The sequence below is a fragment of the Mobula hypostoma genome, chromosome 9, assembly GCF_963921235.1.
Source record: "Mobula hypostoma chromosome 9, sMobHyp1.1, whole genome shotgun sequence".
Taxonomy (NCBI): domain Eukaryota; kingdom Metazoa; phylum Chordata; class Chondrichthyes; order Myliobatiformes; family Myliobatidae; genus Mobula; species Mobula hypostoma.
In genome coordinates this window covers 462,946-488,552 of record NC_086105.1, presented here as the reverse complement: position 1 = coordinate 488,552, position 25,607 = coordinate 462,946, and the positions used below count along the sequence as shown (strand labels likewise).

Genomic DNA, 25,607 nt, shown 5'->3' with positions numbered 1-25,607 from the left:
CTCCTCCAATCCACCTGGGCAAGCTCCTCTCTCATGCCTCTGTAATTCCCTTTATTCCATTGCAATCATGATACATGTGACTTATGCTTCTCCCTCTCAAATTGCAATATGAACTCAATCATATTATGACCGCTGCCTCTAACGGGTTTCTTTATATTAAGCACCCTAATAAGATCTGTGTTATTACACAACACCCAATCTAAGATGGCCTTTCCCCGAGTAGGCTCAAGCACAAGCTGCTCTAAATAGGTCATCTTGTACGCATTCAACAAATTCCCTCTCTTGCAACCCAACACCAACCTGATTTTCTTATCCCCTTGCATATTGAAGTCCACCATTACAATTGTGTCATTACCCTTTTTACATGCCTTTTCCAGCTCGCTTTTCAATCTCAACCCCTCATCTTGGTTGCTATTTGGAGGCCTATATATGATTCCCATAATGGTTCTTTCACTCTTGCAGTTTCTTAACTTCACCCACAAAGATTCAACATTCTCTACCCTCTGTCACCTCTTTCAATAGACAACAGGTGCATGAGTAGGCCATTTGGCCCTTCGAGCCAGCACCGCCATTCACTGTGATCATGGCTGATCATCCACAATCAGTACCCTGTTCCTGCCTTCTCCCCATATCCCTCAACTCCGCTATCATTAAGAGCTCTATCTAACTCTTTCTTGAAAGCATCCAGAGAATTGGCCTCCACTGCCTTCTTCCACCGCATTCCACAAATCCACAACTCTCTGGGTCAAAAAGTTTTTCCTCAACTCCGTTCTAAATGGCCTACCCCTTATTCTCAGATTGTGGCCTCTGGTTCTGGACTCCCCCAACATTGGAAACATGTTTCCTGCCTCTAACGTGTCCAATCCCTTAATAATCTTATATGTTTCAATCAGATTCCCTTTCATCCTTCTAAATTCCAGTGTATACAAGCTCAGTCGCTCCAATCTTTCAATATATGACAGTCCCGCCATCCCGGGAATTAACCTTGTGAACCTACGCGGCGCTCCCTCAGTAGCAAGAATGTCCTTCCTCAAAACTGTACACAATACTCTAGGTGTGGTCTCACCAGGGCCCTGTACAACTGCAGAAGGTCCTCTTTGGTCCTGTACTCAACTCCCCTTGTCATGAAGGCCAACATGCCATTAGCTTTCTTCACTGCCTGCTGTACCTGAATGCTTATTTTCAGTGACTGATGAACAAGGACACCTAGATCTCGTTGTACTTCCCTTTTTCCTAACTTGACACCATTCAGATAGTAATCTGCCTTCCTGTTCTTGCCACCAAAGTGGATAACCTCACATTTATCCACATTAAACTGCATCTGCCATGCATCTGCCCACTCACCCAACCTGTCCAAGTCATCCTGCATTATCTCAACATCCTCCGCACATTTCACACTGCCACCCAACTTTGTGTCATCTGCAAATTTGCTAATGTTACTTTTAATCCCTTCATCTAAATCGTTAATGTATATTGTAAATAGCTGCGGTCCCAGAACTGAGCCTTGCAATACCCCACTAGTCACCGCCTGCCATTCTGAAAGGGACCTGTTAATCCCTACTCTTTGTTTCCTGTCTGCCAACCAATTTTCTATCCATGTCAGTATCCCACCCCCAATACCATGTGCTCTAATTTTGCCCACTAATCTCCTATGTGGGACCTTAAAAAAGGCTTTCTGAAAGTCCAGGTATACTACATCCACTGGCTCTCCCTTGTCCATTTTCATAGTTACATCCTCAAAAAATTCCAGAAGATTAGTCAAGCATGATTTCCCCTTCATAAATCCATGCTGACTCAGACCAATCCTGTTACTGCTATCCAAATTTGCCACTATTTCATCCTTTATAATTGACTCCAGCATCTTCCCCACCACTGATGTCAGGCTAACTGGTCTATAAATCTCTGTTTTCTCTCTCCCTCCTTTCTTAAAAAGTGAGATAACATTAGCTACCCTCCAGTCCTCAGGAACTGATCTTGAATCTATAGAACATTGGAAAATAATTACCAGTGCGTCCACAATTTCTAGAGCCACCTCCTTAAGTAACCTGGGGTGCAGACCATCAGGCCCTGGGGATTTATCAGCCTTCAGTCCCATCAGTCTATCCAACACCATTTTCTGTCTTACGTGAATCTCCTTCAGTTCCTCCGTTACCCTAGGTCCTCCAGCCACTATTACATCTGGGAGATTATTTGTGTCTTCCCTAGTGAAGACAGATCCAAAGTACCTGTTCAACTCATCCGCCATTTCCTCGTTCCCCATAATAGTTTCACCCGTTTCTGTCATCAAGTGCCCAACTTTGGTCTTAACTAATTTTTTCCTCTTCAAATACCTAAAGAAGCTTTTACTATCCTCCTTTATATTCTTGGCTAGCTTGCCTTCGTATCTCATCCTTTCTCCCCGTATTGCCTTTTTAGTTATCCTCTGTTGCTCTTTAAAAGTTTCCCAATCCTCTGGTTTCCCACTCATCTTTGTTACGTTATACTTCTTCTCTTATTTTTATACTGTCCTTGACTTCCCTTGTCACCCCTGGTCACCCCTTACTCCCCTTAGAATCTTTCTTCCTCTTTGGAATGAACTGATCCTGCACCTTCTGTATTATTTCCAGAAATACCTGCCATTGTTGTTCAACTGTCATCCCTGCTAGGGTATCTTTCCAGTCAACTTTGGCCAGCTCCTCCTTCATGGGTCCATAGATGTAATTCCATCTCTTACCAACAGAGCCACACCACCACCTATCCTTTTGATAAAGTATATCCTTTGATGTCAAGGTCCAAATATGATGTTCTTTCCCACAACATCATACCGACCAATCTCTAATTGTACCACGAGTTCATCCACTTTATTACGAATGCTATGCGCATTTAAATACAGCACCTTCAGTCTTGCATTCTTTGCCCTTTTGAATTTTGCCTCTGTGGTACAATTTAACTCTTTGCTCTGTCTGCACTTGTACCCAATCATTGGCTTGTCCTTCCTTACATTCATGTTACACCCATCATCTACTTGTAAACTTGCTGGTTCATCCTCAACTCTATCGTACTAGTTCCCATCCCAGATTAGTTTAAACTACTCCCAATAGCTCTAGTAAATCTGCTCACAAGAATATTGGTCCCCCTCGGATTCAAGTGCAACCCGTCCCTTTAGTACAGGTCCTACCTACCCCAGAAGAGCACACAATTATCCAGAAATCTGAAACCCTGCCCCCTGCTCCAATTCTTCAGCTATGTATTTATCTGCCACCTCATTCTATTCCTATCCTCACTGTCACATGGCACAGGCAGCAATCCAAGATCACTACCCTTGAGGTCCTGCTTCTCAGCTTCCTACCTAACTCCCTATATTTTTTTTTCAGGATCTCTTCCCTTTTTCTATAGTCATAGTCATACTTTATTGATCCCGGGGGAAATTGGTTTTCGTTACAGTTGCACCATAAATAATTAAACAGTAATAAAACCATAAATAGTTAAATAGCAATATGTAAATTATACCAGGAAATAAGTCCAGGACCAGCCTATTGGTTCAGGGTGTCTGACCCTCCAAGGGAGGAGTTGTGAAGTTTGATGGCCACAGGCAGGAATGACTTCCTATGACGCTCTGTGCTGCATCTCGGTGGAATGAGTCTCTGGCCGAATATACTCCTGTGCCCACCCAGTACATTATGTAGTGGATGGGAGACATTGTCCAAGATGGCATGCAATTTGAACAGCATCCTCTTTTCAGACACCACCGTGAGAGAGTCCAGTTCCATCCCCACAACATCACTGGCCTTACGAATGAGTTTGTTGATTCTGCTGGTGTCTGCTACCCTCAGCCTGCTGACCCAGCACACAACAGCAAACATGATAGCACTGGCCACCACAGACTCGTAGAACATCCTCAGCATCGGCCGGCAGATGTTAAAGGACCTCAGTCTCCTCAGGAAATAGAGACAGCTCTGTCCCTTCTTGTAGACAGCCTCAGTGTTCTTTGACCAGTCCAGTTTATTGTCAATTCGTTTCGCCAGGTATTTGTAATCCTCCACACTGAACCCCTGGATGGAAACAGGGGTCACCGGTACCTTAGCTCTCCTCAGGTCTACCACCAGCTCCTTAGTCTTTTTCACATTAAGCTGCAGATAATTCTGCTCACACCATGTGACAAAGTTTCCTACTGTAGCCCTGTACTCAGCCTCATCTCCCTTGCTGATGCATCCAACTATAGCAGAGTCATCAGAAAACTTCTGAAGATGGCAAAACTCTGTGCAGTAGTTGAAGTCCGAGGTGCAAATGGTGAAGAGAAAGGGAGACAAGACAGTCCCCTGTGGAGCCCCAGTGCTGCTGATCACTCTGTCGAACACACAATGTTGCAAGCACACGTACTGTGGTCTGCCAGTCAGGTAATCAAGAATCCATGACACCAGGGAAGCATCCACCTGCATCGCTGTCAGCTTCTCCCCCAGCAGAGCAGGGCGGATGGTGTTGAACACACTGGAGAAGTCAAAAAACATGACCCTCACAGTGCTCGCTGGCTTGTCCAGGTGGGCGTAGACACGGTTCAGCAGGTAGACAATGGCATCCTCAACTCCTAGTCGGGGCTGGTAGGTGAACTGGAGGGGATCTAATTGTGGCCTGACCATAGGCCGGAGCAGCTCCAGAACAAGTCTCTTGTGTCTGCTTGTGTCATTGGTACCAATATGTACCGCAATTTCTGGCTGCTCACACTCCCCTTTCAGGATATTGTTGGGCACGTGGCCAAGTGGTTAAAGCATTCGCCTAGTGTTCTGAAGGTCGCTAGTTTGAGCCTCAGCTATGGCAGCGTTTTTGTGTCCTTGAGCAAGGCACTTAACCACACATTGCTCTAGTGTCTGTGCGAGGAGTGGCGCCCCACACAGACTTCCAATCTGCGCCTTGCAAGGCATGAAAATGCCTGACACAGGCCTCTTATGGTCTGAGTCGACGTTCCCTCCCCTCCCCTCAGAATCATCGCAGAGTCTGGCACCTGGGAGGCAAACTACCATCCATGTTTCCTTTTTGTGTCCACCGACTATAGAGTCCCCTATTACTGCTGCCATCCTCTTCAGCCCCCTACCTTTCTGTGTTGCAGGGCCAGACTCAGTGCCAGAGGCACGGCCGCTGTTGCTTCAGATCGGACAGATCAGCCATGATCTTATTGAATGGCGGGGCAAGCTCGAAGGCTGGATGGCCTACTCCTGCTCCTATTTCCTAAGTTCTTATGTTCTTCCCCCAGGTAGGTCATTTCCCCCAAAAGTACTCAAAATGGTTGTTGTGGTGGCAGATGGTTGCCTCTCTGACTAGTGGAGTGCCGCAAGGATCGATGCTGGGTCCATTGTTGTTTGTCATCAATATCAACAATCTGGCTGATAATGTGGTTAACTGAATCAGTAAATTTGCAGATGACACCAAGATTGGAGTTTTAGTGCACAGTGAAAAACGTATTATGGCTTGTAGAGAGATCTGAACCAGTTGGAAAAATGGGCTGAAAAATGGCAGATGGAATTTAATGCAGCCAAGTGCAAGGATTGATAGGACCAAACAGGGTAGGTCTTACCTTGTGAATGGTAGGGCACTGAGGAGTGCTGTAAAACAATGTGAACTGCAAATGCAGGTCTATAATTCATTGAAAGTGGTGTCACAGGGTGATAGGGTCGGAAAGAAAGCTGTTGGTACTTTGGCCTTCATAAATCAACGTATTATGTACAGGAGATGGGAAGTGTACCAGGTCCCCTCCTTTATTCCTTGTATACCCAAGACTGTGTCGCCACCCACAGCTCTAATCTACTAATTAAATTTCTGACAACACTACATAGATTGGCCTAATCTCAAACAATAACGAGGTGGCCTACAGAGAAGAAGTCATTTCTCTGACAGTGGTGTCAAGAAAACAACCTCTCCCTCAATGTCGCAAAAACAAAGGAGCTGGTTGTGGACTACAGGAGAATGGAGATGGACTAACCCCTTTGACGTCAATAGATCTGGGTTGAGAGGGTAAACAGCTTTAAGTTCCTTAGCATCCACATCACTGAGAACCTCACTTGGTCTATACACACCAGATGTGTGGTGAAAAAGGCACAACAGTGCCTTTCATCTCAGAAGGCTGAGGAAGTTTGGTATGGGCCCCCAAATCCCAAGAACTTTCTACAAGAGCACAATTGAGAGCATCCTGACTGGCTGCATCACTGCCTGGTATGGGAACTGTACCTCCCTCAATCGCAGGATTCTGCAGAGAGTGGTGTGAACAGCCCAGCGCATCTGTACTTGTGGACTTCCCATGATTCAGGACAGGTGTGGAAAAAAAGGGGCCCGAAGGATCACTGGGGACCCAAGTCACCCCAACCACAATCTATTCCAGCTGCTACCAACCAGGGAATGGTACTGCAGCATAAAAGCCAGGACCAACAGGCTCCGGGACAGCTTCTTCCACCAGGCCATCAGACTGATAAACTTGTGCTGATTTGAGTGTATCTCTATGTTACATTGACTTTTCTATTTATTATAAATTATTATATATTACTATGATTGCACATTGCACATTTATGCGGAGACGTAACATAAAGATTTTTACTCCTCATGTATGTTTAATGTTTAGGATGCAAGAAATAAAGTCAATTCAATTCAACGTTATGGTGAAGTTGTATGAGACGTTGATGAGGTCTAATTTGGAATATTGTGTGTAGTTTTGATCACCTACCTACAGGAAAGATGTAAATAAGGTTGAAAGATTACAGGGAAAATTTTAAAGAATTTTGTGGGGTCTAGAGGACATATCTCACAAGCTATTCAGCTTGGGTTATGGGTTAATTCCTCCTCATTCCCACACTTTACTTCTGGTGTTTCAAAATTATTGCTGACATGTTTGCCTTTGCTATTAATATTGTTAGCGTTGTCATCATTGTTGACTGACCTTTGCTATTAATATTGTTAGCGTTGTCATCATTGTTGACTGACCTTGAGAAAGTGTTGCCAATGGAATAAACTTGTCCACAGAAAGATTCTTGCCATCCACAAGGGTGTTTGTTTCTGTGCCTTGGATATCTGGTGCAGGATGATGCATAGTTCCTATTTTCTTTACGCTCAATGTGAGGCCAAAATTGCCCAGACAATAGCAAATTTGTCCACGCCTTGCTGCATTTCAGCTTCCAAGCTTGCATTGTGCAAAGACCTCAGCAAAAGGGAAGTGTGTTAAGGTGGTTTCTCACTTTTGGTTTTGGTTGACTCTCAGGTTAAGAAGAACTGAGAAATCAATATCCAAGGCAGATTCCATCATCGTTATCAGGGTAGACATCAGACAGTATTGCAGAAAACATTATACCGAGCAGTGTTGGTGGCATACACACAGTCTTGGTTCAGGAATTGATCTGAAAATTCTCTTTCTTCCAATACCTGGGCCATCATACCATCATGGCGTTGTTGGACAACAGTGACAAACATTTCTGGAAAACTGTACCTTGGTATGAGCTTAGGTATGCTTTTGTTTGGTTGCTTGTCAAGTGGAGACTTGATTTCCTCATTATTTTTATTGAACTAGTCTGGTTGCTTCCATGTCTTTGACCAAAGCTTTCCACAGACAGTTCTGTACATGGCATCTCTGTGTATGGCACAATCATGCACTATATCGTAAGACATAGGAGGAGAATTAGGCCATTTCAAATGTTGAAAGGTCTATACAGAGTAGATGTGGAAAGGATGTTTCTCATGGTAGGGGAGTCTACGACAAGAGGGCACAGCCTCAGGATAGAGGGGCATCCATTTAAAACAGATATGCGGAGAAATTTCTTTAGCCAGAGGTGGTGAACTTGTGTAATTTGTTGCCACATGCAGCTGTGGAGGCCAGGTCATTGGGTATGTTTAAAGCAGAGATTAATAGGTTCCTGATTGGACATGACATCAAAGGTTATGGGGAGAAGGCTGGGAAATGGGGCTGAGGAGTTAAAAAAAAGGATCAGCCATGATTGAATGGCGGAGCAGACTCGGTGGGCTAAATGGCCTGAGTCTGCTTCTATGTCTTATGGACTTACAACTTTGTGGCTCTTGAACTCAATCACCTGTCTGATGAAGCCAACACACATACACTTTCTTAACATCCCCATTAACTTGTGAGGCAATTTTGAGGGATCTATGGAGCCCTTCGTTCCTCCACACTGCTAAGAATCTGCCCCTTAACTTTCCACTCTGCATTCAAGTTCGACCTTCCAAAGTTAACTACTTCACACTTTTCTATATTGAACTCCAGCTGGCACTTCTCAGCCCAGATATGCACCTTGTCCATGTCCCATTATAAGCTATGGCACCACTAGCCTTGTGATTTTATACACCTTTATAAGATCACTCCTCAGTTTCCGTCACTCCAAGAAATAAAGTCTTTGTCTGTGCAGCCTCTTCATATAACTCTATCCCTCAAGTCCTGGTAATATCATAGAGTCATACAGCATGTAAATAAGTTCTTTAGCCCATCTGGTTGGTGCCAACCATAGCATCCTCCTTCCATCCTTGTAAATATTTTCTACTCTTTTCAGGGCAACTAAACTGAACACAATATTTGAAGTACGGCCTCACCAGCTTCCTGTACAACTGCACCATATCTCCTAACTTTAATACCCAATGTCCTGGCTAATGATGACCAAAACACCAAAATCTTCTTTATCAAAGTTCAAAGGTCAAAGTAAATTTATTATCAAAGTACATACTGTTTATGTCACCAGATACAACCGTCAGATTCATTTCCTTGAGGGCATACTCAAAAAATCTATAACAGAATCAGTGAAAGAGCACACAAACTTGAGTGTTCAAGCAGTGTGCACAAGGCAGCAAACTGTTCAATTACAAAGAGAAAGAAATAATAACAAACAAACATGAGATGCAGAGTCCTTGAAAGTGTGTCCACAGGTTGTGGGAACAGTTCAGCGATGGGGCAGGTGAAGTTGAGTGAGGTTGGTCCAAGAGCCTGATAGTTGAGGGGTGAACCTGGTGGTACAAGTCCCAAGGCTACTGAGCCTTCCTCCAAATGGTAGCAGCGAGAAGAGAGCATGACCTGGGAAATGGAGGTCGCTGACGGTGGATGCTGCTCTCCTGCAACAATGATCCATGTAGATGTGCTCAGTGATGGGAAAGTTTTTACCCGTGATGGACTGGGCTGCATCCACTACTTTTGTAAGATTTTGCATTCAAGGGCATTGGTGTTTCTATACCAGGAAGTGACGCAGCCGGTTAATATACTCTCCACCACACATCTATAGGAACTTGCTGAAGTTTTAGATGTCATACCGAATCCTCACAGACTCCTAAGGAAGTAGAGGTGCTGCTGTGCTTTCTTCATAATTGCTCTGAAATGATAACATCCTGCCTACCCGTGAACCATGCACTCCAAGGTCCATCTGTTTCATAACATTCCCCAGAGCCCTGCTGTTCACTGCGAAAGTCCTACCCGGAATTGACTTTTCAAAATGCAATACGTTGCTCATTCAAATTAAGCTCCATTTACCATTCTTTGGCCCAATTGATAAAGATCCTCGATCATTTTTGATTAGTTAGAGCTTCATTGTCATTGCTGAGGACAATCAGATTGCAGTGCTACTCCATTCAGTGCAAAACAACATACTGGCAATTCAATTACTAAAACACAATGGCTAAATTTAAAAAAATGTCTGAGTTATTTAGAATGACTTCTAAGTTGCAACTGAATTAAAAACAAACATCTCTAAAATTAAAGGAAACAGTAGCTACCCCATTCAAGTGCTGCACATGCCCATGTTATCAACATTTGATAACCAACTTCATTGTCCACTTTGTTCACTATTATTCTCATGGACCACATTGTTTAATGGGTTAGGTAGGACACATATCCGTGAACTACCCTTCCAGTGTGAAGTTTAAAAACTAAAGCCATAATTCTAATTCTAAAATAAGGCTCAGAGTGAATGAAAAACTGCCAGTATTACCCTCTTGTGGCTTTGTGAGAGTTGCTCCTGTTCTTGCTCTTTAACCCTTAGCACCTCTTCTAATTCTTGACATCGAGACTTCAAATCCATACCCTGAGCAAAAGAAAGGCAGGTACACAGCATCATATAACCTTCTTAAGCAAAGCTTCCAGGATATTTTAAAAATGAAAATAAATAAACACATAATTTAACAAAAAACTAATTCACCAAGGATACATTTAACCTCATACTTTGTCAAATATTCTCTCTTTTTCCCTTTGAATCTGTTGCTCTGTTTCATCATAGAGGTGTTTAATTTCTTCAAGGTATTCTGCCTCTTTTCTGCAAATAACCAAGACATTTAGTTTGAGATGAAGCTAATGCATAGCTGCTTACTTTGTGTTCAAAGACTTCAACCAAGTGTCAAATACAGGGCAGGAACTATCAAGAACAAAAAGTGGGATGTGCAAGGAGCATGGGTTCCAATTCCTGGAAAATCATTTATTTAGACATACAACATGGAATAGCCCTTCCAGCTCAACAAGGGGCACCACCCAGCAACCCATCTATTTAATCCTAGCCTCATCACAGGACAATTTACAATGATCAATTAATCTATTAAACAGTACACCTTTGTGGGAGGCAACTGAAGCACCCAGAGGAAACTCACAGTGTTCAAGGGGAGAATGTGCAAACTTCTTACAGATGGTGCTGGAATTGAACTCTGAACTCCGTAACGCCCCGAGCCATAATAGTGTTGAACTAACCGCCACACTACCATGGTACTCCTCCTTTCTGATATTCCTATTATGTGGTACTGACTCCAGTTCAATACCTTCAATCAATCATACAGGTCATTCTAAGGATTAGATGGTCAGCGCTAGGTAATTCTGAGCAGACGGATTTGAGCATTGTGGTATTGTATAAATGCATCAGTTTTATCTCCAAGGTCATGCATCAAGATTTCAGATCAAGCAAATACGAAAAAGACTAAAATCTGAACTAAAACTGATTCTCATTGAATGTGTTGCTCTATTTCAATGGGGAAGACAACATCTGTGGAGAGAAAGAGGATGTTCGTGTGTCAGGTCGTTCACTTTTCAAATTTTCTTATTTCCACGTATGTTTTTCAATTTGGATTTTGAGTACATGTTGAATTTAGTTCTGTGACTTGGAATCCAGTTAGTCATGGAGTCATACAGTTGAGAATGCCAGCTCTTTGCTCCAGCACATCCATGTCAACCATTAAGTACCAGCATTGGACCTGCAGCTTCTGGTAGAAGACATCCTGGAGGAACTGTAACATCTACCACACACCTATCCAAACTTCAGTGCATGGCTACAGTTATGCTGAACTACCTGATTAATACCTTAGAATTGATAGTCATCCAGCTTATTGCTTGGGTTTCATGAGTGATGGGAACAATCAGTTTAAATACACAATTTACAGATTTTTTAAATAATGCCAGTTATCTGTTAAATAGAAATTATTATAATGCAAACAAACCTTTTCAGAGCAAACTCCATCATTTCCTTTTCCTTGCTTGCCTCTTGTATCTGGATGGAAATTTTTGCCAGAAGTGCTTCAAAATTACTGAGCAATTGGGGCTCATCTTTCCGAAGTTGTAACCAAAGGAGTTGTACTTCCTCTTGACTAAAAAATATATATAGATGCATTTGATATCTGCCCCTTGGCCAATTGTTTTCAATTATCTACAAGGTGATACAATTTATCAAAATCTGAAATGTTCAATAAAAATAAAAAGTACTGGAAAAATATGTAATAGCTCACACAGTATTGGACACACATCTCCGTAGGTATATATCAATCGTGGCAAGTTGCAGGTAGTTGAGATCTGAGTTCTTAAGTGTAAAGCATTGCCAATACGATAAGTTCATAAAGACATAGGGGCAGCATTAGGCCATTCAGCACAGCAAGTCTGCTCTGCCAGTCAATCATAGTAGATTTATTATCCTTCTCAACCCCATTCGTCTGCCTTTTCCTTGTAATCTTTGACAACCTTACTAATCAAGAACCTATCAACCTCTGCTTTAAATATACCCAATGACGTGGTCTCCACAGCCATGAATTCCACAGATTCAACACCATCTGGCTAAAGAAATTCCTCCTCGTCTCTATTCTACAGAGCCGTCCTTCTATTTTGAGAATGTGTCCTCTGGTCCTAGACTCATCCACTGTCAGAAACATCCTCCCCATTCCCACTCTGTCTAGACCTTTCAACATTATGTAGGCTTCAATGAGGTTCCCCCAGCATTCTTCTAAACTTTAGTGAGTACAGGCCCAGAGCCATCAAATGCTTCTCATATATTATTCCTTTTACTTCCAAGATCATTCTCAATATCCTGATAGACTCTATGACCAAGAGAGAACACCAGCACCTCTACTTCCTCAGAGGGCTAAGGAAACTCAGCACATTCTTGACCTGCACCATTTTTGTTGCAGATGCATCCCACCTGAATGCCTCAGGGCTTGCTATGGCAACTGCTCTGCACAAGACTGTAAATACCCCAGAGTGCTTTTTTAGATTATGAGGACACTCAGTCCTCGTTTATTGTCATTTAGAAATGCATGCATTAAAAAATGATACAATGTTCCTCCAGTATGATAGCACAGAAACACAAGACAGACCAAGACTAAAACTAACAAAAACCACATAATTATAACATATAGTTACAACTGTGCAAAGCAATACCGTAATTTGATAACAGCAGACCATGGGCACAGTAAAATAAAAGTCTCAAAGTCCCGATAGCCCCAACATCTCATGCAGACGGTAGAAGGGAGAAACTCTCCCTGCCATGAGCTTCCAGCACCGCAAACTTGCCGATGCAGCATCCTGGAAGCACCCGACCACAGTCCCTCTCCAAGTCCGTCCGAAAACTTCAAGCCTCCGACCAGCCCTCCGACACCGAGCACCATCTCTGCCGAACGCTTCAATCCAGGCCCTGGCCGCCAAGCAACAGGCAAAGCTGAGGATTCGGGGCCTTCCTCTCCAGAGATTCTGGAATACACAGTAGCGGCGGCAGCGAAGCAGGCATTTCAGAAGTTTCACCAGATGTTCCTCCATACTCTCACATCTGTCTCCATCAAATCAGAATTGTGCACGGCATCCTACTTGACAGTTGTGGTCACAGTTCAGCACATTACAGAAACAAGCCTTTGGACTCTGCACCTCACTGCCTCAGAGAAGCAATCAGCATAATCAAAGACCTGTCCCACCTTGGAGAGACTCTCTTCTCCCCATTTTCTTGGGGGCAGAAGATACAGCACACACCACCAGGCTCAAAGACAGCTTCTATCCTGCTGTTATAATGCTACTGAAAGGACCTCTTGTACATTGAAGATAAATTCTTGATGTCAATCTACCCAGTTATGGCCTTGACCATACGGTTGGTCTGCACTGCACTTTCCCAGTAATTATAACACTATGTTATTTCAGTGGAGTAAAGGAAATTACAGTGGTATGAGAGAGGAACTGCCCAAAGTAAATTGGAAAGAACTGCTGACAGGGATGGCAGCACAGCAGCAATGGCGTGAGTTCCAAGGGAAAAAAGGAGGAAGATACAGGACAGATGTGTTCCAGAAATAAAGAAACACTTAAATAGCAAAATAGTACAACAGTGCCGGACAAGGGAAGTGAAATTTAATGTAAAAACAAAAAGAGAGGGCATACAACAAAGCAACAATTAACAGGAAGAGCAACACATATCAAAGTTGCTGGTGAACGCAGCAGGCCAAGCAGCAACTATAGGAAGAGGCGCAGTCGACGTTTCAGGCCGAGACCCTTAGTCCTGACGAAGGGTCTCGGCCTGAAACGTCGACTGCGCCTCTTCCTATAGATGCTGCTTGGCCTGCTGCGTTCACCAGCAACTTTGATGTGTGTTGCTTGAATTTCCAGCATCTGCAGAATTCCTGTTATTAACAGGAAGAGGATTGGGAACACTTAACAACCTACAGAAAGCAACTAAAAGAATCATTAGAAGGGAAAAGATGAAATATGAAAGCAAGCTAGCAAACAATATCAAAGTGGATAGTAAAAGCTTTTTCAAGCTTTTGAAGATGGGAGGTGTATGGAGGGATATGGTCCGTGTGCAGGTCAGTGGGACTAGGCAGAAAATGGTTCGGCACAGCCAAGAAGGGCCAAAAGGCCTGTTTCTGTGCTGTAGTTTTTCTATTTTTTTTCTAAGTATACAAAAAAATAAAAGAGATATGAGAGTGGATATAGGACCACTAGAAAGTGAGGCCAGAGAAATAATAACGGGGTACAAGGAGATGGCTGCTGAACTAAATGAGTATTTTGCATCAGTCTTCACTGTGGAAGACATTAGCAGTGTGCCAGATGTGTGTGAAGAAAGAGAAGTGGGTGCAGAGAGAGAAGGTGATCAAAAAGCTGAAAGACCTAAGGGTACATAAGTCAGCCGAACCAGATGAACAGGGTTCTGAAAGAGGTAGCGGTAGAGATTGTGAAGGCACTTGTAATATTCTTTCAAAAATAATTGGACTTCGGCATAGGTGTCAGAGGATTGGAAAATTGTAAATGTCATTCCAATCTTTAAGAAAGGAGGAAGGCAGCAGAAAGGAAATTATAGACCAGTTAGCCTGACCTCAGTGGTTGGGAAGATGTTGGAGCCAATGGCTAAGGATAAGGTTATGGAATACTTGATGACACACAACATGAAAGGACAAAGTCAGCATGGTTTGCTTCAGGGAAAATATTGCCTGACGAACCTGTTGGAATTCTTTGAGGAGATTACAAGTAGGATAGATAAAGGGGATGTTGTGTATTTAGACTTTCAGAAGGCCTTTGACAAGTTGCCACATGAGGCTGCTTACCAAGAGCCCATGGCATTACAGGAAAGTTACTAACAGGCAAGGAAGTGGCAAATGAAATACAATGCTGGAAAATGCATGGTCATGCACTTTGGTAGTAGAAATAAATATGCAGACTATTTTCTAAAGAGGAGAAAATCTGAGATGAAAAGGGATTTGGGAGTCCTTGTGCAGAACACCCAAAAGGTTAATATGCAGGTTGAGTTTGTGGTGAGGAAGGCAAATGCAATGTTAGCATTCATTTCAAGAGGTCTAGAATACAAGAGCAGGGATGTGATGCTGAGGCTTTATAAGGCACTGGTGAGGCCTCACCTTGAGTATTGTGAACAGTTCTGGGCTCCTCATCTTAGAAGAGATGTGCTGGCATTGGAGAGGGTCCAGAGGAGGTTCACAAGGATGAATCCAGGAATGAAAGGGTTATCATACGAGGAACGTTTGATGGCTCTGGGTCTGTACTCACTGGAATTTAGAAGGATGAGAGGCGATCTCATTGAAACCTTTCTAATGTTGAAAGGCCTAGACAGAGTAGATGTGGAAAGGATGTTTCAATGGTGGGGGAGTCTAGGACAAGAGGGCACAGCCTCAGGATAGAGGGGCATCCATTTAAAACAGAGATGCGGAGAAATTTCTATAGCCAGAGGGTGGTGAACTTGTGGAATTTGTTACCACCAGCAGCTGTGGAGGCCAGGCCATTGGCTTTATTTAAGGCAGAGACTGATAGGTTCTTGATTTGACATGGCATCAAAGGTTACGGTGAGAAGACCGGGGAATAGTAAACACACAATAATCTGCAGATGCTGGAGTCAAAGCAACACTCACAACACGCTGGAGGAACTCAGCAGGTCGGGCAGCATCCATGGAAACGATGAGTCGACGTTTCGGGCCGGAACCCTTTGTCAGGACTGTAGGGGGAAGGGGCAGAGGCCCTATAAAGAAGGTGGGGGGAGGGTGGGAAGGAGAAGACTGGCAGGTACCAGGTGAAAAACCAGTAAGGGGAAAGATAAAGGGGTGGGGGAGGGGAAGCAAGGTTCCACCTCCTTCTACTACCCATTGTGTTTTCCCCTATTCCTTCTTCACCTTTCCTGCCTATAACCTCCCTGCATCCCCTCCCACAGGGGAGTTAGGGGAGAAAGGAACTGGGCCGGAGGGAAAAGGAGAGAGTTATGGGAGAAAGGAACCGGGCCAGGGGGAAAAGGAGAGAGTTAGGGAAGAAAGGAACTGGGCTGGAGGGAAAGGGAGAGGGTTAGGGGAGAAAGGAACCAGGCCAGAGGGAAAAGGAGAGAGTTAGAGGAGTAAGGAACTGGGCCGGAGGGAAAAGGAGAGAGTTAGGGGAGAAAAAAACTAAGTGAAACAGGGGCTCTTCCATGGGACTCCTACTTGTGGATTTCAAGCAGGAGAACGAAGCAAGCTCTGCGAGTTACAAGAAATCTACCGTGATTTCATGCAATGTTATCATACATCTTGAGGTGATTTTATTCTTCTTACCCTTTAAGGAGATTCTTAGCTCCCAGGTCGTCCATTAGCATCTGAAAGCAATGTTCCTCATCGTTGTCCATCATCACCGATCGTTTCTCTGATGGATCCCAATTTAGCCCTTCATTTTGATGCTGGACTGAACTTACCTTGTTTACAAAAATCTTTTCTTGAAGCAGAAATTGACCTGAATGACAAAAATTTCCAGGTTATAAAGATCAATTAATATAAAAACATGATTATTTTGCATTTTGATCTGTTAAACATCAAATGATAGCTTGGGATTATTCATCATAAAGATCTTTCAGTGGATTTCCACCGTGTTTAGATGCATCATCAAATCTAGAACAAAGCATCTATTGTTTTTATATGTTTGTCTATTTCTCTTAATTTTCATCCAACAACATTTCTGCAATCTGAATACAAATTGGACAAGTATTTGTAAGTACCATTTGTTACTGTTCCTTGTAAAACCAATGGGTATTTTAACAAACATGAAACCTACAATGAACCAGCATAAAACTGTAGCATTTACAAATGCTTTCAAATATTTTCTTTGATGCACTTTAGTGAAGGAACCTAGTGCAGTTTTAAACCAGACACATTAAGTACAAAATAGCTCATTTGGTAACTCTGCCATGGACGGTTCCCAGGCCTGGCTGCAAAAGGAGGTGGCTTGGACATGAGGCTAGAAACCCCATAGCTACAGAAATGCCAAAAGAAGCTTCAAAGATCTCATCCCTGTGAGAAGAATGAGACACCAAGGAGATGGGCTACACGTGGAGACAATGTGAAAGATCGGCCAGGACAGAGGACTCTGGTGAGCTGCTGTCAGTTGCCCATGCCCAAGTAAGTAAACTCACTGGGTTAATGCTGAATTCTCTAAATGCTCAAGTCCCACTGCACAAGTTGCTGTTTCAGAGAAGTACTGAGGGAGAACTGCAGTGCCAAAGGGGCATTGAGGAACCAATAAACTATTGGACAGACTGTACTAATAGAACACTGTCACAGTGCTGAAGACTAATAGCCTATTGGGCAGACTAATGGACTATTAGACAATAAACTATTGGACAGACTGTACTAATAGGACACTGTCACAGTGCTGAAGACTAATAGACTATTGGACAGACTAATGGACTATTAGACAATAAACTATTGGACAGACTATACTAATAGAACACTGCCACAGTGCTGAAGGGATTCCTCTCTGCTGAAGATACAGCACAGAGAGCATGCCACAATGTTGACTGGTACTATGGAGCTAAGGTGGGGTGAGCAGTTCTGAAAATATCTTAGAGTTTTACTGTACTATTCACCCATTGTACTGAAGAATCTTTTTTTTTTACTAAATCAACTTTATAAATAACAATGATAAATGTGATTTTAAATATTCCTGCATCCAAAATAAAAGCTCAACTTTGAGACCCGAAAGCCTGCAAACAGACACAATTAGTAGATATTTTGTGAGGGTTTGAACTGAATCGAGGGCACGGGTGTATTGAGGTGAAAACTACTCCCTATTTTTACACCATCATAAAAGACTACTGAATTCTAAATGAATGATTACTTCTCTTTGTAATTCCTGTCTGTGCTAAAGTCCAATCCTAATAAAAAAGGTTTAGGCCAGTTATAAACTTACTCCTTGTTGTAGCTTAAGTTTAACAATTGTAAAAGGAACTCACTAAATCCTGTAGTAAATTCCTCCAGTGTAAGCTTTCCGTTCCCATCTGTATCCAATGCATCAAACACGTCCTTCAACTGCTCTGCACTGAGCGATACCTCTGCCTGAAGGTGCTGGGAAAATGAGAAACTTAAGTTCCTAAATCTTTTTTTGATAAAGTCGACTCTAAAATTTCTTCATTTATTTGGCAGAATAAGAATCCGAGACTGGGTAAAATACATTTACAGAAAGCTAAGAGAGATGGAGGTTTAGCATTACCTAACTTTAGATTTTATTATTGGGCTATTAATATTCGACATATGAAATTTTGGTTACTTGACCGGGATATACTATCTATTCCTAAATGGGTAGCATTGGAATTACAATCTGTTCAGGGTTATACACTTGGTTCTATTTTAGGTTCATCTCTTCCTTTTGATTCGAAACGCCTTAAGCAGGTCTCTAACCCGATCGTTAAATATGCTTTGCGTATTTGGTTTCAATTCAGAAAATTTTTTGATCTTAATCAATTCGGGTTAGCGATTCCTATTTTAGGTAACATATTTTTTCCTCCCTCTTTTACGGATCGCGCTTTTCAAACTTGGAAGACTAAGGGTATTTTACGGTTTTTGGATTTATTTTTAGATGGTTCCCTTATGTCTTTTGAACAATTATCTAATAAATATAACCTATCAAGAATACATTTTTTTAGATATTTACAAGTTAGAAATTTTCTAAGTACTATACTTCCTTCCTTTCCAATGCTTCCTCCTATATATATTTTAGATTCGATAATTAACCTTAATCCATGTCAGAAAGGTGCATCGGCTATGATTTATAATATTATTATGAAACTCAGGAAAGCTCCATTTGATAAGATTAGGGTAGATTGGGAACAGGAATTGGGGCTTACCATTTCTGTGGATGATTGGGGGCAGATTTTACAATTAGTTAATACTTCCTCTATTTGTGCTAAACATTCCCTAATTCAATTTAAAGTGGTGCATAGAGCACATATGTCCAAAGATAAGTTAGCGCGTTTTTACTCGCATATTAATCCTTTCTGTGATAGATGTTCGGGGCAGATAGCCTCTTTAACTCATATGTTTTGGTCTTGCCCTACTTTGGAAACTTTTTGGAGAGATATTTTCAATATTATTTCTAAGGTATTAAATATAGATATCTCTCCTCACCCTATTACTGCTATCTTTGGACTACCTAAAATTTCTAGTAATCTTTCCCCTTCAGCCCGTAGAATGATTGCATTTCTTACTTTAATGGCGAAAAGATGTATTTTACAACATTGGAAAGAGCTTAATGCTCCAACTACCTTTTTTTGGTTTTCTCAGACGATTTTATGTTTGAATCTGGAGAAAATTAGAAGTAACCTTTATGATTCTTCATTTAAATTTGAACAGATTTGGGGACCTTTTATTCGATATTTTCATTTAATGTAATATTTACCCTTCTTGTTTTTTTTCACTGTTTTAATGGAGGTCGGGATTGAGGACGTGATTTTAAGTTTAACTCTGTTTGGTTTCAAGTTAGCCCATTGCTTTGCTTTGCTTTTAGTTAGTTGCACGGTGGGTTTTTTTTTTGGGGTTTTTTTTTTCTTTTTTTCCATTGATATATATAAAATCTAGTATACTATTATGTTATCTTGGTTTCTTATGCTTAAATTACATTGTTTGTAGTATTTTCTTTTTGGTATTGTTATCTTTTGGAATTTTATTATACTTTAACATTGTATTAATGTTTATATGGCTTACCTTTTTTGTATACTTACTCAATAAAAAGATTTAAAAAGAAAGAAAGAAACTTATTCTACAGAACTCTTTCCAGTCACACCAGAAAATACCAATACACAATATGCAAAAGCATACATTACCAATGTCACAGTGCATCAGAAAAAGGAGTGTGAAAGGACTAAATGTAAAAGAAAAATGACTTAAATTTGGAGAGGTTGGAGACAGTTCCGTACACAGAAACAAAGCAGATGGTGCTGTAGATACAGTGTAGATCAGGCAACAGCTGTGGAGAGAGGAACATTTCAGATGAAAAACTGTCTGAGAAGTATTTAGCTTTTGAAAGATATGCACAAAATCAGTCTAAAGGTTATTATGCAGTCAACGTTATAGAAGAATGAGTACACATCAACCACTTTTCAGAGTCAAATATACTAAAATCTAGGACAAATAAGGAAATTGAAAATAAGAACATTTAAAACAAGATTCAATAAAATGATATGGCAACAAAGTATAAAACATCTGGCATGGTCTGCTGGAGACCACAGATCCCTGATGGAGAGCACAGATCCCTCTACACCTGCAGGACTATTGAGTTAGAGGCAACTTCCCAAAAGAACAATATCTGTATCATCAGTTGTGATGAATAGTCTTCAAATTGAAATGTTTCTCTTTCCACAGACGTTCAAATTTTTTGGTTCGATTTATGTATCTTTTATTTGTGATGCACCATTAGGGAAAGCTACCTTGTATATTTTATACAGGAATATCATCTCTTAGATTTGGTAATAAACTGGAACTTGGTAATAACTACCATTTATTGTATATGTTCAGTCCTTACTTGACTTCTCAAAATGCTTAACTTGCACCAATTGGGATAGAATGCTATCTGCCAACTCTGTCAAACTTCATCTGATGACCTGCTGCAGTCTTAGACAATCTTCCTCACTATCCACAATACCACCAACTTTTGTGTCTTCCACAAACTTACCAACAATTCCTCCAATATTCAGAATGCTCCTCTCTACCAGAGCGGCCTCCAATGTTAACGGATCTCCTTTAACATTTTCAGCACGTCCAACATGATGCCACCTCCAAGCACATTTCCCCTCTCATCTTATTCTCAGAACTGAATTAGAATTAGAACTTATTTAAATCTTACATCCATCCAACATGAGAGTAAAAATCTTTGCGTTATGACTCCATTGCAATGTACAGACATATGAATTTACAAGTCTAATGGCATGCAGAAAGAAGCTGTCCCATAGCCTGTTGGTCCTGGCTTTAATGCTGCGGTAGCATTTGCGAGATCGAAGCAGCTGAAACAGTTTATGGTTGGGGTGAATGGTTTCCCCAGTGATCTTCCAGGCCTTCTTTCTACACCTGCTGCTGTAAATGTCCTCAGTGGAGGAAAGTTCACATCCACAGATGCACTGGGCTGTCCATACCACTCTCTGCAGTGCCCAGCGATCAAGGATGGTGCAGTTCCCATACCAGGCAGTGATACAGCCAGTCAGGATGCTCTCAATCGTGCCCCTGTAGAAGATCTTGAGGATTCGGGGGCCTATGCTGAACTTCTTTAGTCGTCTGCGGTGGAAGAGATGCTGTTGGTTTTTTTTGCCACAAAGCCTGTGTGTACAGTCCAGGTGAGATCATCAGTGATGTGTATACCAAGGAACTTGAAACTACTCACCCTCTCAACTGCAGACCCATTGATGTTGATCGGGCCGAGCCTGTCTCCGTTCCTCGTGTAATCCACAATCAGCTCTTTTGTTTTTTGAACATTGAGGGAGAGGTTGTTATCCTGGCACCACTGTGTCGGGGAGTCAACCCCTACTCTGTAGGCTGTCTCATCACCACTAGAAATAAGGGCTATGGGCCAAGTCAGGAAGGGGACTTCAGGTAACTAGTTGTTCATCTCCTATTGCCATGGACATGATAGATTAAACGGTATCTTCAGGTCTCATATAATTCAATGTAAAATGCAAAAACAAAACTAGCAGCATTGGCACACAAAAATCACCATTGTCTCCTTTATCAGTAGAGATTTCCTGAAGTGCAAACCAGAAGAAATAAAAAGGCAGTCACTTCCCCGAGGATGTTCTCAACAGAGAGTCACTCAGGTGAAGTATTTTTTTTAATTTGATATTTTTTACATAAAATTCTAACGTTACTAAAAACTAAAATATATTTTTCATGAACAATGATCAAAACATAATATATTGATCACGCAGAATGCCTTTAACATACCTCCAGATCTCTTTGGTTAATAAAGCCCTTGCAGTCTCGGTCACAGATCAAGAAAAATTCCTGAGCTTTCTTTGTCAGATCCAATTCAGCCCTCTTCCAGTCAAGCACTGAAACACTATCTTCATCTTCAATTGTTGTCTCACCCAAGGGAACTTTGCCAAGAGTTGCCATCAATCAATTCCAAAAGGTCAGGCCACTTCAAATTCTTGGACTTTTTCTACACACTATAGGCCCCTTAATTCATCTGTGGCACCTGAAAAAGGAAAACAAATTCTTTGTAAGTCTTAGTAAGTTCATTGATAAACTAGATTTTAGTAAGTAAACCCAAAATAAATGCTAAATAATTGTAACAACATAAATGAAAAGAGGTTAATTAATATCACAATGGAAGGGCTTCTCAAAGAACAGTAAATTGTACTGGTACCATGGAATAACTACTGCCGAACAACAGGCTTGCCCTATTTATCACAACTGAAAATTATTAATTGGTTTATTTTTGTTATATTTACTGAGATACAGTGAGAAGCTTTTGCTTGCATGCCATTGATACAAAAGTTGGCATGTTGTAGATAGTCTGGAGGGTTGTCAGAGGTTACAATGGGACATCAATAGGATGCAGAACAGGGCTGAAAAGTGGCAGATGGAGTTCAACCCAGCAAAGTGTGAAGTGGTTGATTTCAGTAGGTCAAATCTGAAGACAGAACATAACATTAACGGTAAAACTCTTGGTAGTGTGGTAGATCAGCGAGCTCTTGGGATCCACGTCCATAGGATATTCAAAGCTGCTGCACAGGTTGACACTGTTGTCAAGAAAGCGTATGGTATTGGCCTTCATCAACAGTGGGATTGAGTTCGAGAGCCATGAGGCTATGTTACAGCTATATAAGACGTCAGTTAGACTCCACTTGGAGTACTGTGTTCAGTTCTGGTCACCTCATTACAGGAAGGATTTGGATACTATCGAGAGAGTGCGGAAGAGATCTACAAGGATGTTGTCCAGATTGGAGAACATGCCTTATGAGAATACATTGAGTGAACTCGGCCTTTTCTCCTTGGAGCAACTGAGGATGAGAGATGATCTAAGAGAAATGTGTAAGGTGATGAAAGGCATTGATAATGTGGATAGCCAGAGGCTTTTTCACAGGGCTGAAATGGCTAACACAATGGGGTGTAGTTTTAAGGTGCTTGGAAGTAGATATAAGGAGGATGTCAGAGGTAAATTTTTCACACAGAGAGTAGTGGGTGCGTGGAATGCACTGCCAGCAAAGGTGGTAGAGGCGGATACAATACGGTCTTTTAAGAGACTCTTAGATAGGTACACGGAGCTTAAAAAAAAGAGGGCTATGTGGTAGGGAAATTCTAGGCAGCCTCTAGAGTAGGTTACATGGGCAGCACAACATTGTGGGCCAAAGGGCCTGTAATGTGTTCTAGATTTTCCAAGTTCTATGTTCTATCCAGATAAATCATTCCTAAATACATAAGGTGATGGGGAGTCGGTACAGAGATGTCAGGGGTAAGTTTTTTTATGCAGAGAGTGGTGAGTGCGTGGAATGGACTGCCGGCAACGGTAGTGGAGGCGGATACGATAGGCTCTTTTAAGAGACTTTTGGATATGTACATGGAGCTTAGAAAAATAGAGGGCTATGGGTAACCCTAGTAATTTCGAAGGTAGGGACATGTTCAGCACAAATTTGAGGGCCGAAGGGCCTGTATTATGCTGTAGGTTATCATAGAGCATAGAACATACAGCACAGTACAGGCCCTTCGGCCCACAATATTGTGTCAACCCTCAAACCCTGCCTCCCATATAAGACCCCCACCTTAAATTCCTCCATATACCTGTCTAGTGGTCTCTTAAACTTCACTATTGTACCTGCCTCCACCACTGACTCAGGCAGTGCATTCCATGCACCAACCACTCTCTGAGTAAAAACCCTTCCTCTAATATTCCCCTTCAACTTCCCACCCCTTACCTTAAAGCCATGTCCTCTTGTGTTGAGCAGTGGTGCCCTGGGGAAGAGGCGCTGGCTGCCCACTCTATCTATTCCTCTTAATATCTTGTATACCTCTATCATGTCTCCTCTCATCCTCCTTCTCTCCAAGAGTAAAGCCCCAGCTCCCTTAATCTCTGATCTTAATGCATACTCTCTAAAACAGGCAGCATCCTAGTAAGTCTCCTCTGTACCCTTTCCAGTGCTTCCACATCCTTCCTATAGTGAGGCGACCAGAACTGGACACAGTACTCCAAGTGTGGCCTAACCAGAGTTTCATAGAGCTGCATCATTACCTCCCGACTCTTAAACTCTATCCCTCGACTTATGAAAACTAACACCCCATAAGCTTTCTTAACTACCCTATCTACCTATGAGGCAAATTTTAGGGATCTATGGACATTTACCACCAGATCCCTCTGCTCCTCCACACTACCAAGTATCCTGCCATTTACTTTGTGCTCTGCCTTGGAGTTTGTCCTTCCAACGTGTGCCACCTCACACTTCTCCGGGTTGAACTCCATCTGCCACTTCTCAGCCCACTTCTGCATCCTATCAATGTCTCTCTGCAATCTTTGACAATCCTCTACATTATCTACAACACCACCAACCTTTGTGTTGTCTGCAAACCTGCCAACCCACCCTTCTACCCCCACATCCAGGTCGTTAATAAAATTCACGAAAAGTAGAGGTCCCAGAACAGATCCTTGTGGGACACCACTAGTCACAATCCTCCAATCTGAATATACTCCCTCCACCACGACCCTCTGCCTTCTGCAGGCAAGCCAATTCTGAATCCACCTGGCCAAACTTCCCTGGATCCCATGCCTTCTGACTTCCTGAATAAGCCTACCGTGTGGAACCTTGCCAAATGCCTTACTAAAATCCATGTAGATCACATCCACTGCACTACCCTCATCTATATGCCTGGTCACCTCCTCAAAGAACTCTATCAGACTTGTTAGACATAACCTGCACTTCACAAAGCCATGCTGACTGTCCCTGATCAGACTATGATTCTCTAAATGCCCAGAGAACCTATCTCTAAGAATCTTTTCCAACAGCTTTCCCACCACAGACGCAAGGCTCACTGGTCCATAATTACCCGGACTATCCCTACTAACTTTTTTGAACAAGGGGACAACATTCGCCTCCCTCCAATCCTCCAGTACCATTCCCGTGGACAACGAGGACATAAAGATCCTAGCCAGAGGCTCAGCAATCTCTTCCCTCGCCTCATGGAGCAGCCTGGGGAATATTATTCCGTCAGGCCCCGGGGACTTATCCGTCCTAATGTATTTTAACAACTCCAACACCTCCTCTCCCTTAATACCAACATGCTCCAGAACATCAACCTCACTCATATTGTCCTCACCATCAAGTTCCCTCTCATTGGTGAACACCAAAGAGAAGTATTCATTGAGGACCTCGCTCACTTCCACAGCCTCCAGGCACATCTTCCCACCTTTATCTCTAATTGTTCCTACCTTCACTCCTGTCATCCTTTTGTTCTTCACATAATTGAAGAATGCCTTGGGGTTTTCCTTTACCCTACTCGCCAAGGCCTTCTCATGCCCCCTTCTTGCTCTCCTCAGCCCCTTGTTAAGCTCCTCTCTTGATACCCTATATCCCTCAATAGACCCATCTGATATCTTGCTTCCTAAACCTCATGTATGCTGCCTTCTTCCACCTGACTAGATTCTCCACCTCACTTGTCACCTA

The 25,607-nt window shown here is 42.3% G+C and overlaps 1 protein-coding gene across 1 annotated transcript in view; it reads right to left on the bottom strand.

Annotated features, from left to right (window-relative positions):
* cracr2aa (calcium release activated channel regulator 2Aa) overlaps positions 1 to 25,607 on the bottom strand; it is a 165,203-nt gene that overhangs the window by 131,010 nt on the left and 8,586 nt on the right. Inside the window, exons 2-7 of the mRNA XM_063057546.1 lie at positions 21,895 to 22,147; positions 17,922 to 18,033; positions 16,252 to 16,426; positions 11,422 to 11,568; positions 10,166 to 10,256; positions 9,936 to 10,028 (exon numbers count right to left, since the gene is read on the bottom strand). Of these exons, the coding sequence (XP_062913616.1) occupies positions 9,936 to 10,028; positions 10,166 to 10,256; positions 11,422 to 11,568; positions 16,252 to 16,426; positions 17,922 to 18,033; positions 21,895 to 22,065 (789 nt within the window). The 5' untranslated portion in view covers positions 22,066 to 22,147. The remainder of the gene's footprint in view (positions 1 to 9,935; positions 10,029 to 10,165; positions 10,257 to 11,421; positions 11,569 to 16,251; positions 16,427 to 17,921; positions 18,034 to 21,894; positions 22,148 to 25,607) is intronic.